The sequence below is a fragment of the Lynx rufus genome, unplaced genomic scaffold, assembly GCF_022079265.1.
Source record: "Lynx rufus isolate CCGP_SWC_20201006 ecotype Redwood Valley unplaced genomic scaffold, mLynRuf1.p SCAF_13, whole genome shotgun sequence".
NCBI classification, from domain to species: domain Eukaryota; kingdom Metazoa; phylum Chordata; class Mammalia; order Carnivora; family Felidae; genus Lynx; species Lynx rufus.
Genome location: NW_025814827.1, coordinates 32350275 through 32362677, shown reverse-complemented (window position 1 = coordinate 32362677; position 12403 = coordinate 32350275). Strand labels below are relative to the sequence as shown.

General features: G+C 39.2%; 1 protein-coding gene across 4 annotated transcripts in view; it reads left to right on the top strand.

The window, feature by feature from the left end:
- GANC (glucosidase alpha, neutral C) overlaps positions 1–12403 on the top strand; it is a 74605-nt gene that overhangs the window by 37624 nt on the left and 24578 nt on the right. For 3 of the 4 annotated variants that reach the window (XM_047075254.1, XM_047075255.1, XM_047075256.1), the window contains exons 11-13: positions 6691–6926; positions 10086–10212; positions 11125–11204. In XM_047075254.1, the coding sequence (XP_046931210.1) occupies positions 6691–6926; positions 10086–10212; positions 11125–11204 (443 nt within the window). The remainder of the gene's footprint in view (positions 1–6690; positions 6927–10085; positions 10213–11124; positions 11205–12403) is intronic. The other variant, XM_047075257.1, reaches the window with a different exon arrangement.

Below are 12403 nucleotides of genomic sequence, written 5' to 3'. Positions count from 1 at the left end.
TCAAGACAAAGCTGCACACTTTGACCATTGCTATTGAACACTGTAGTGGAAGTTTCAGCCAGAGAAGTTAGACAAGAAAAAGAAATAAAAGGTATCCAAACTGGAAAGGAAGAAGTAAAATTATTTCTATTCACAGATGATGTGATCCAACATGTTAGAAAATCCCAAAGAATAGGGGCACCTGGGTAGCTCAATCAGTTAAGTGTCTGACTTTAGCTCAGGTCACGATCTCATGGTTTTTGAGTTTCAGCCCCGCATCGGGCTCTGTGCTGAGAGCTCACAGCCTGGAGCCTGCTTCAGATTCTGTGTGTGTGTGTCTCTCTCTGCACCCTGCCCCCCGCCCTGCCTCCACCAGTGCGCTTGCTGTCTCTCTCTTAAAAATAAAAATAAAACATTAAAAAAAAAAGTTAAAAAAAAAAAAAAGAAAATCCCAAAGAATCCACAAAAACTACCAGAGCTAATAATTTCACCAAAGTTGCAGGGTACATGAAAAACACACAAAATCAGTTGTGTTTTTAAATACCAGCAATGAACAATCTAAGACAGAAATTGAGAAAACAATTCCATTTACAATAACATCCAAAAGAATAAACTACCTAGGAATAAATTTAACCAAGGAAGTGAAAGACTTGTACACTGAAAACTACAAAACATTCTTGAAAGAAATTAAACAGGCCTAAATAAATGGAAAGACATCCTATGTTCATGGATTGGAAGTCTTAATATTGTCAAGATGACAATACTACCAAAAGCAATGTACAGATTCACTGTAATCCCTACCAAAATTCCGGTAGTCATTTTTTGAAAAAGTGGGAAAGCTGATCTTCAAATTCATATGGAATTGCAAGGGGCCCCGAATAGCCAAACAATTCTGGGGTGGGGGGTTGGGGGTGGCAGACTTATACTTCCCAGTTTCAGGCCTTACTGTAAAGTAATCCAAACAATATGGTACTGGTATAAGGATAGATACATAGACCAATGGAATAGAATTGGAAGTCCAGAAATAAACCCATACATCCCTGGCCAATTGATTTCAGCAAAGGTTCAAGACCACTTACTGGGGAAAGAATAGTCTCTTAAACACGTGGTACTAGGATAAGTGGATAGACACATGCAAAAGGATGAAGTTGGAACCCTACCAAACACCATACCACACACAAAAAACTCAAAATAGATAAACAACATAAATATAAGAGCTAAAGCCATAAAACTCTTAGAAGAAAACAGGGGAAAACCATCATGACCTTGGATTTGGCAACAGATTCTTAGAAAAGACACTAAAATCATGAGCAACAGAAAGAAATAATAAGTAAGTTTGACTTCATTAAAATTAAAAACCTTTGTGCATCAAAGAACATTATCAAGGAAGTAAAAGGCAATATACAGGATGGGGGACAATATTTGCAAATCATACATTTGTTAAGAGTCTAGTATCTAGGATATATAAAGAACCCTTACAACTGTACAACAAAAAGATAACTCAGTTCTAAAATGGGCACAGTACTTGAATAGACAGTCTCTAAAGATATACAAATGGGTTAACAAGCACATGAAAAGTTTCTCAACATCATTAGTCATTAGGAAAGTGAAAATTAAAACCACAATGAGATCCTACTCCATACCCACTATGATGGCTAAATTTTTTTTTAATAGAAAATAGTAAGTATTGGTGAGGATGTGAAGAAACTGGAACCTCATACACTGCTGTTGGGAACATAAAATGGTTCAGCTGCTGTGGAAACATTCTGGCATTTCAAAGAGCTAAACATAGCATTTAATATGTCAACTTGCCTAGGTCACAGTACCCAGATATCTGGTTAAACACTAGTCTAGATGTCACTATGAAGCTATTTTTTAGATGAGATTATCCTGTCAGTACTATTAGTTACATTGATAGACTTTGATTAAAGCAGATTACTCTCAGTAACGTGGGTGACCTTCATCCAATCAGTTGAAAACCTTAAGAGAAAAGGACTGAGGCTCTCTAAAGAGAAAGGAATCTGTCTCCAGACTGCCTTCATATGTAAGCTGCACCTTCCCTGGGTCTTTGGTCTGCCAGCTTGCCCCATGGAATTCAGAGTTACCAGCCCCCACAATCACATGAACCAGTTCTTAAAATCATTCACTCTGTAAGTGTAGAAATGTATATATATATACATACATACATATACATACATACACACATCCTGTTGGTTCTATTCCTCTGCAGAACACTGTCTAATATCCTTCATATATATATATATATATATATATATATATATACACACACACACACACACACACACACACACACACACACACACATATATATATATATCCCTGTATATCCTTTATATATCCCCAGCAATTCCACTCTAGATAAGTGAAAGCAAGGACTTGGAGGGACACTTGTATGCCAATGATCATTGCAGCACTATTCACAATAGCCAAAAGAGGGAAACAAGTACCCATCAAAGATGAATGGATAAACAAAATGTGTTAAATACATAAAATGGAATATCATTCACTAACGTAACAAGGGATGACATTCAGATACATGCTGCAGCATGGATGAACCTTCAAAACATTATTCAAATGAAATATGCCAGACATAAAGGGACAAATATTGTATGATTCTATTTACATGGAGTACCTACAATAGGCAAATTCATAAAGACAAAAAGTAGATTAGCAGTTATCAGAGGCTGGAGGGTGGGATGGGTATTGGAAAGCTATGGCTTAATGGTTCAAATTTCTGTCTGGGGTGATATAAAATTTTGGAAAGAGGTAGTGGTAATGTTTATACTACATTGTGAATATAATTAATGCCACTGAATTGTACACTTTAAAATGGTTAAAATGACAAATTTTATGTTCCCTTTTGCCATTTTTTGTAAAATGGTAATATATTACCCCCCCCCCCATTGAATTGTATGCTTTCATTTGGTCAGTTGTATGGTATGTGAGTTACATCTCAATAAAGCTGTTAAAAATAAAAGAAATGTAGCATCGCTTCTGATGCATTCTCTTGCTAAAAGTTCCTGGGTCCAACCCATGTTCAAGGGAAGAGGAATTTGATTCCAACTTTGGTGGGACAAACAACCAAAAATTTATGGATATGGGAAGACACACATATAGGAATAAGCACTGTCAAGGCCCACCGATAGGCCTTTTCAACATTGTTATTGGGGAGAATAAGCCTGGTTTATAGGAAGATGCTTCAAAAACAGTGGGTCTGCCACCGTGTTCAAAGAAATCCAAGTTTTAAGTTTAGAGACTACCTGTTGACTCCTGATGAGGACTTAACAACATCCCCCCTTCTTCTCTCCCAATATTGTTATATCATAATGTCTAGTTAAATCAATATTTAGTGTTTATACTTTTCAAATGCTCAAAGGTGTCAGATAATTTACCCATCCCACTTTTCTCTCTGTAACCTTCCCTCCCAGCTCTCTCTGTCCTGCCCCCATCTAGGTTGTTGCTCTCCAGGCTCCCTGCACAGCTGTCATCCTAGGACTTTTGCTTACTATTTTCTGGTGTTTGATCCCCCTTCTCTTGGGTTCCATGTTTTTCTTTCTTGTGGTTTATTACCTTATTGTTTTTGGTTTTTGGTTTTTGTTTATAGCATCTTCTGGTAGTTTCCTAAGAAAGTGCCTGTGAGGTACATTTTTTGCATCTATGCAGGTATGAAAACATCTTTTCTACCTTCACTCTTGATAATTTGGCTAGATTGAAAATTATTTCTTGGTGGGGGGCTTAGTAGGTTAAGCATCTGACTTTTGATTTCGGCTCAGGTCATGATCTCACAGTTTGTGAGATCAAGATCCCGCACTAACAGCATGGAGTCTGCTTGGGATCCTCTCTCCTCTCTTCCCCACCCCCCACATGCACACACTTTCTTTCTCTCAAAATAAATATTCTTTTAAAAAAGAAAATAATTCTCCCTATGACCCAGAAATTGCACTACTAGGAATTTATCCAAAGGATACAAAAATGCTGATTCAAAGGGGCACATAAACCCCAATGTTTGTAGCAGTGCTATCAGCAAAAGCCAAAATATGGAAAGAGCCCAAATGTCCATCAACTGATGAATGGATCAAGAAGATGTGGTATATATTTATAATGGAATACTATTCAGAGATGAAAAAGAATGAAAGCTTGCCATTTGCAACAACATGGATGGAACTGGAGAGTATTATGCTAAGTGAAATAAGTCAGAGAAAGACAGATATAATATGATTTCACTTACATGTGGAATTTGAAAAACTCTACAAAAGAACATAGGGGAAGGGAAGGAAAAATAAGGTAAAAACAGGGAGGGAGGCAAACCATAAAAGACTCTCAAATATAGAGAATAGATTGGGGGTTGCTGGAAGGGGCTAGGTTAAATGGGTGAGAGATATTAAGGAGGGCACTTTGCAGGATAAGCACAGGGTGTTATATGTAAGAGATGAATCACTGGGTTCTACTCCTGAAGCCAAGACTACACTGCATGTTAACTTGAAAATAAATTAATAAAAAAATTATTTCTCTATTTCCTTCCATCTTCTTGCTCCAAAATCACTCTGAATTCTGTTTCCTTGTGTATGATCTATATTTTCCTTCTGAAATATATTCTGAAATTTCTAATACTTTGAAATTCTGGAAACTGACAATAAAATGCCTTGATATAGATCTTTTTAAAAATTTTGTTCATGTCAGTGCAGGGCTCGAACTCACTAACCGTGAGATCATGACCTGAGTTGAAATCAAGACTCAGATGCTTTAACCGACTGAACCACCCTGGCACCACAATATAAATCTTTTTTTTTTTTTTTTTTTTTTTCAAATAATCATTGTGCTGGGTATTAAATGTGAGCTCTTTCAGTCTTTAGAATTGTGTCCTTCACTTTTGGTAAACAGTCTTGGATTATTCCTTTGATAATTTCTTCCTCTCCCTTTTCTCTTTCTACTGTACAGATCTTATAATCTCCCTTATTTTCTAAGTTTTCTCAATTTTATCTTCTAGGCCTTCCATTTATGCTATATTTCTAATTTCTTCATACTCGTTCTTTTCCTCTGATTGTTCTTTATTTCCAGTGTCTTAAACTAGTCTTATTTCAGTATATTTTTTAATCTCTCTGAACATACTAATGATAGATAATGTTTTGATGTTTACTTTGGTTCCTTGTATTGTCTCTGTTTTCTCAGAAATCCTTTTATTCTATTTCTTTTTTTTTAATTTTTTTTAATGTTTATTTATTTTTGAGAGATAGAGCTTGAGGGGAAGGGCCAGAGAGAGAGGGAGACACAGAATCTGAAGCAGGCTCCAGGCTGTGAGCTGTCAGCACAGAGCCCGATGCGGGGCTCGAACTCACGAACCACGAGATCATGACCTGAGCTGAAGTCGGGACGCTTAACCGACTAAGCCACCCAGGCGCCCCTCATTCTATTTCTTTATGTGGATCCTTCTAATCTTGGAGGCTTTCAATAAGGTTCTGCCTCAAAGCGCTCTAGTATTGGGGGTGGAAGGTGGGGGGGGGAATCTTCCCTCTAGGAGTTTTCGGAGAAGAGAGATCAGCTCTTCTCCTCATATTCCCCTTTCAAACACTCTGGTGAGAGCCTCCCTCACTTTGCTCAACAGTTACCACCTCTCCTCTGTCCCACACTTTGCAAAGTTTTGTTGAAATTACTCCTCTCCCATTCTTTTTGTTCTTGTGGCTTTATTCTTTTTTTTTTTTCTTTCCTTTACTCTGATTTTAGTGGGACTTTAGGAGGGAAAAGAGAAATGCAAGTGGTTGACCAGAAGTCTGCCATGTTATCAGTAAATGTTTTGATAGCAATCGATAGTTTTTCCTGCCTTTAATCCCCTTCCCTTTTAGTCAGTCTCAACACTGCTCCCTAATTTTTCTAAAACATAGGTATGCTAAGATCACATCTTGCCAAACTTTTGATGACTTCCCATAAGAAGATTTAGCATTCCTAGCCTGAACTACAGGGACCCTTACAAACTGACCCTCTCCAGTTTCATCTTCTACTGGTCTCTCTCACAATGTAACCACCCTGGATTATTTATTTTTCCCTAAGCTTATCATGCACTCCTCTGCCTCTTTGTCTTTTCCATTCCCTGTGCCTCAATGCTCTATGCATTCTCTCTGGTAGATTCCTCCTACTTACTCTTCAAGGTCCAAAACCAAGTGTTACTACCTCTGTGAGGCCTTTTTTTTTTTTTTTTAAACATTTATTTATTTTTGAGAGAGACACAGAGAGCAAACAGGGGAGGGGCAGAGAGCGAGGGAGACACAAAATCTGAAGCAGGCTCCAGGCTCCGTGCTGTCAACACAGAGCCTGACACGGGGCTCGAGCTCACAAACCGTGAGATCATGACCTGAGCCAAAGTCGGACATTCAACTCACTGAGCCACCCAGGCGCCCCTAGCCTTTCAAGTCTCCACATTTTACTGCAGGCAGTATTAACTCCTCTGTATTCCCTTAATACTAGGCTGATACCTTTAACATAGCAGTTACACCTCTAAGCAGAACAGTTAATTTACGTACCTGCCTCATCAGCCAAATTATCACTTTCTTGAGGGTGAAGACAGTGTTCTCTTCTCCTTGATATTCTAAGTACCAAGCTCAGTGCTTAGACCCTGTAGACATTTAGGACATGTTTATCAAATGTGTAATTATCATTGTGATGGTAGCTGGCTCAGTTGTCATCTTCCACTTTCAGGCACACAAGCCATGCCCCCTCTCTTCTCTCTGGGGTACCATCAGTGCCGCTGGAACTATGAGGATGAGCAGGATGTAAAAGCAGTGGATGCAGGATTTGATGAGCATGACATTCCTTATGATGTCATGTGGCTGGACATAGAGCATACCGAGGGCAAAAGGTACTTCACCTGGGACAAGAAAAGATTCCCAAATCCCAAAAGGATGCAAGAGCTGCTCAGAAACAAAAAACGTAAGGTAAAATAAGCTGACGCTTTGAAACCTTTTCATTACAAAGCATTTTTTTTTTATTATTTAAAACTTGCATTGGCACATTAGTGGAGGAGAGCCATCTGATAAAAAATGGCCATGGAAATATTACCTTCAAATGTAATTGTAACTGTGATAACAGGAAAGCAATGATGGAAAGATGGTCACACCATCCGTCCCTGCCTTAGGTGTCGAGGTCCCTGCAGGACAAAGGGGCCTAGAATTCAGTCTCATTTGTTGTGGCCATCCTGTAGTGATTTGATAGATACCCCAAAAGCATGATTTGGTTCTGATGTCAACATCAATCTCGAGATTGGGGACATCACATTGACACCAAGAGGGTCTGAAAAGGTTGATTAGTCACTTAGGCATTCTTGGGGGAGCAGGGCTGGCTCCCAGGCTGCTCTCAAGATGTCTTGAGAGAGCTGGGAATGGAGACATCTCAGCTTTTGTGGTGCTTGGAGGTTTGGACTGGGGTGAGGATTCCTATGCATGCTCAGGGCTTGTGTGGTTTGAACTTCCTGCTGGCACCCAAGGAGGGAGCATTAGGGCTTTCTTTGTCAGATGTGGGCAGAAGGGTAAGGGGGAGTGGTGGGGCTAGAAAGCTCTTAACAGTCCATCAAAAATGGAGTCATATTCTTCATCATACCATTTTTTCTGCATGCTTCCCTGATGGACTCCACCTATCAATCTGGCCAAAGGAAGAACTAAAATAGAAAATGGAGAGGGGAAAAAAGACACTGGAAAGTATGTAATACAGGTGTGGTGGTGGTAACAGCAATAATGAATAGAAGGAGGGAGAAGAAAAAACTGAGAGAGGAAAAGGGGGAGAACCCTAGATGTTTCATATAAAAGGATCCCTGCAGTCCCTCTCCTTGAGATTAAAGTTGTCTTTTCAATCCATTCCTTTGAGCCCCAGGCCTTTCACAGGTGACCACAGCCAATCATATTAACTCCTAATTTCCAAGTTAATAAATACCTACCATTTGGCAAGCACTTACTATTGGCCACAGAATTTGATAGAACACAGTATTCTATCCAGTCATCACAAAATTATGAGGTAGATCTTGTTAGCCCATTTTTCAGGTGAAGAAACTGAGGCTTAGTTTTGTATTTTGCACAAAGGCACATAATAAATAAGTAGTAGGGAAAGAATCTGAACTCTGATTTGCCTGACTCCAGAACCCATGTTATTCTAAGCAACTATTTATTGTAGCCATCAGATGTTCAAAATACCGTGCTACAGATGAAGGGAATGCAAAGATGAGCTCCTCGGGGTCTTGCAGTGAGTTGGGGGAAAGACAAGTATACAACAACCACAATGTAGGGCAATAATGTAACAGCCAAAGAAAGATCAAGGTCAGGAGGGGACTAAGAGAGAGAGAAGATTGCATCCAGCTAGATTCAAGCTGGGCTTTGTGCATTTTAGATGAGCCGTGAAGGATGACTCTCTAACTAGCTGAGAAAAGGGGAGGAAGCAGTGCAGCCAGAGGCTGAAGCACCCAGTGGTGTTTGGAAAACAGTACGCAGGTTGGTTTGGCAAGAAAACCATGTGCAAGAAAAGGCATGTGCAAGGTTTAAGTAGTAGGGAATCTGACCTTATTGCAGGCTGCTTTGTATACATTTGGAGACATTAAAAGTTTTTGAATAAGAGGTTAGTATGAAGAATATGTGAAGAACACCTACCACTCAACAACCAAAAAACAAACAACCGAATTAAAAATTGGAAAAAGGACTTAATAGACATTTCTTCAAAGATATACAAATAGTCAACAAGCACATGAAAAGATGCTTAACATCACCAGTCATTAGGAAAATGCAAACAGAACCACAATGAGATACTGCCTCGTATCGTTAGGATGGCTACTATGAACAAACAGAAAGTAGCAAGTAAGGAGATACAGAAACAGAAACACTGATAGTGGAAAATAAATGTAAAGTGTTGCAACCACTACAGAAAACAGTTTGGCAATTCCTCAAAAAGTTAAAAATACAATTACCATATGATCCAGGAAACCCACTTATGGGTATATACTCAAAGGAATTGAAAGCAGGTACTTGAGCAGAAATTTATATGCCCATATTCATATCAGCACTATTCACAATAACTGAAAGTGGAAGCAATCCAAGTGTCCATCAGCAGATGACTGGGTAAACAAAATGCGGTAAATACATACAATGGAATATTATTCAGCCTTAAAAAAGAAGAGATCCCGTCACAAGCTACAACATGGATGAACCTTGCAGACACAATGCCAAGTGATATAAGGCAGTCACAAAAAAGATGAATACTGTATGATTTCATCAATCTGTAATACCTACAGCAGTCAAAATCATAGAGACCGAAAGAATAATGGCAGTTGCCCAAGGCTGGACAGAGGGGTGAATTCGTTGTTTTTAATGGGTATGGAGTTTCAGTTTTACAAGACGGAAAGAGTTCTGGACATTGCACAACTCTGTGTATGTACTTGTACCCTTAAAATTGGTTAAGATGGTAAATTTTATGTTATGTGTATTTTACTACAATTAAAAGTGTTTTAAAGTTTTTGAGCAATGGAAAATTAAACTTCAGTTTGCAGAATAGATTTGAATAGATTTGAGGAAGGGTGGTGACAAGGTTGTCCTAGACAAATAAAGGGTTTTGATGCCCTGGAGTAGGAGGTGATGGTATTAGAAAGGTAGAGAGATCCTAGAGACACGGAGTTGTGATGACAGCTCTTCTCAAACCTCCTTCCTAACTATACCTGTACCATTGGGTTTGGGCTTTTTTGTTTTTAACATGCTATTCTCGTTTTCTTTAATGTTTGCTTTTGTCAATGTTAACTTCTAGATGTCTAGGGAGCAGGGACAACTTAATCCTCTATGTATAGCACCCAGCACCTCAGACAGAAGCTTAGTAACTGCTATTTTAAGAACACGTATTGGTTGGGAAGCAATAATTATGGAAGAGCACTGGCCTAGTTTTGATACTAATTATATTTCCATAAGCATGAAAAGTTATCAGGTTTTACCAGTATCTTAAATATTTCAATACTAGTAGTTATTTCTGAGTAAAATTTGAACCCCAAAACTATGATGAAAAGTATAAAAACCAACATATAACTCCTGTGAAACTGATGAGCTCATCAAACCTCTGTGTCCTGACAGCTTGTGGTCATCAGTGATCCCCACATCAAGATTGATCCTGACTACTCAGTGTATGCTGAGGCCAAAGAACAGGGCTTCTTTGTGAGGAATCACGAAGGAGGAGACTTTGAAGGGGTATGCTGGCCTGGTAAGATAGCACTTTATATACTTATTATTTCCACTTGTTTAGTCCCAATTAATAAAGATTGCGTGGCCATCACCCTCATTTCTTATGGATGTCTTTTGCCACAGCGTAAGCACCTTTAAGGAAGTTTTCTTTTGTATCAAAAGATCCTTTTGTATCTTCCATAACATCTGGTACAGTGTCCTCTGTATACATTTCTCAGTCAATGAATGAATGAAAAAAACAAAACAAAATAGGGAAGCCTTAATAGTACTCTAAGCAAATGAAAGTAAAAAGCCAAGGGATGAGAAAAGCAGAGGAGAAAAAAAAAGAACAAGTGGCCTATAGTCTTTCCCTGTCAATCTTTTTTGCCTTGTTAGCCCATAGTTTTGACTTCTCAGACTCCCATGAGTGACCTCAGCTGCCTCCAGCAACTCTGGATGCTTTATTTCAGAAGGTATTAATTTAAAGCCTTGGTAGAACCTCGAGGACAAAAAGGAATCACCACTCTATCCTCTCCTGGCACTCCATCACAAATCCAAGTACTGCAGAGAAACCCCATGCATCCTTCCCCCCGCCTCCCCCTGCCCACCCTTATACCACTCATGAACACTTCTTTGTTCTCTTTAAGAAGGGTCACTCCAGATTATTTGCCATGATTACTTGGGCTATCCTGGGCCATCAGTGAGGGACAGGCTCCGTCTGGATGCTTCTTCATTGGCATTCCCCTGGGCCTCTCCGGTTGGAAAGTCTAGTCCAGATTATCATTGGAGTCCAGCAATGCCTTCATGCACTTCTTGACAGACTGCACCTCTGTATCAACTACCTTACATTTAGGGTGCCCAGTGATTACCCAACTTTGACATCTTCTCTACAACATATCTAACCATGAGGACCACTGTTTCTCACAGTCTGTCTACTCTTCTGCCTCTATAGGTCTCTCCTCTTACCTGGATTTCACCAATCCCAAGGTCAGAGAGTGGTATTCAAGTCTTTTCACTTTCTCTGCCTATCAGGTTTGTTTTTATTCTTTTGCTCTTTCCTAGTGACTTGGGAGGATGAAACAAGGAAAAACATGATTGAATAGATAGAGTGCTTCATTGAGTAGCTCTTGATAAGTAATCCTGGGATGAAAATGCAAGGAAGGCAACCACATTACAGACTTTGATGGTGCCAGGAGAGGTGCCATGAATATTACCAAATGCACAAAAGCTGTGATTTCTACTTCCATTATAGACTCTGTGACATATCAAAGTACTTAATAATATTATATGTTAAAATTACTATATAAATTTTACATAAAACAATATTCTATGGCTTATTTAAAGATGATGATAATGATATATGTGAGAATATCTTGCAAATTATAGGGGCGCCTGGGTGGCTCGGTCAGTTAAGCGTCCGACTTCTGCTCAGGTCATAATCTCGTGGTTCGTGAGTTTGAGCCCCACATCAGGCTCACTGCTGTCACTCAGAGCCCACTTTGGATCCTCTGTCCCCCTCTCTCTCTGCCCCTCCTCGCTCATGCTGTCTCTTTCTCTCTCTTGAAAATAAATAAACATTGGGGCGCCTGGGTGGCGCAGTCAGTTAAGCGTCCGACTTCAGCCAGGTCACGATCTCGCGGTCCGTGAGTTCGAGCCCCGCGTCGGGCTCTGGGCTGATGGCTCGGAGCCTGGAGCCTGTTTCCGATTCTGTGTCTCCCTCTCTCTCTGCCCCTCCCCCGTTCATGCTCTGTCTCTCTCTGTCCCAAAAAATAAAAAATAAACGTTGAAAAAAAAAATTAAAAAAAAAAAAGAAAATAAATAAACATTAAAAAAACAAAAGGTATGATAAGAATTGAAATTTTTAAAGAGGTGTAATAATAAATCAATTCTTAAAATATTATAAATACATATAAAATATATAAAAAAAGAAATATATCAAAAACTATAAGAAAGAACTGGAGAGGCCACTTCTAGAAAACAGTTTTCAACCCATTATGAGGATGATAATAATGATGTTTAGTATAAATTGAGTATTGCTGTGTGCCAAGCACTGTGCTAAGCACTTTATGTACATTTTACCATTTCATCTTCAGAGTAACCTCTGAGGTTGAAACTATAATGAACTCTAATCCCACAGATGAGCAAACTGACATATGGACAAGTTTAAAACCCCACTAAGTTCGCTCATCTTAGTAAGTGGTAGACCTAAGATTTGAACTCAGTCTGTTTGT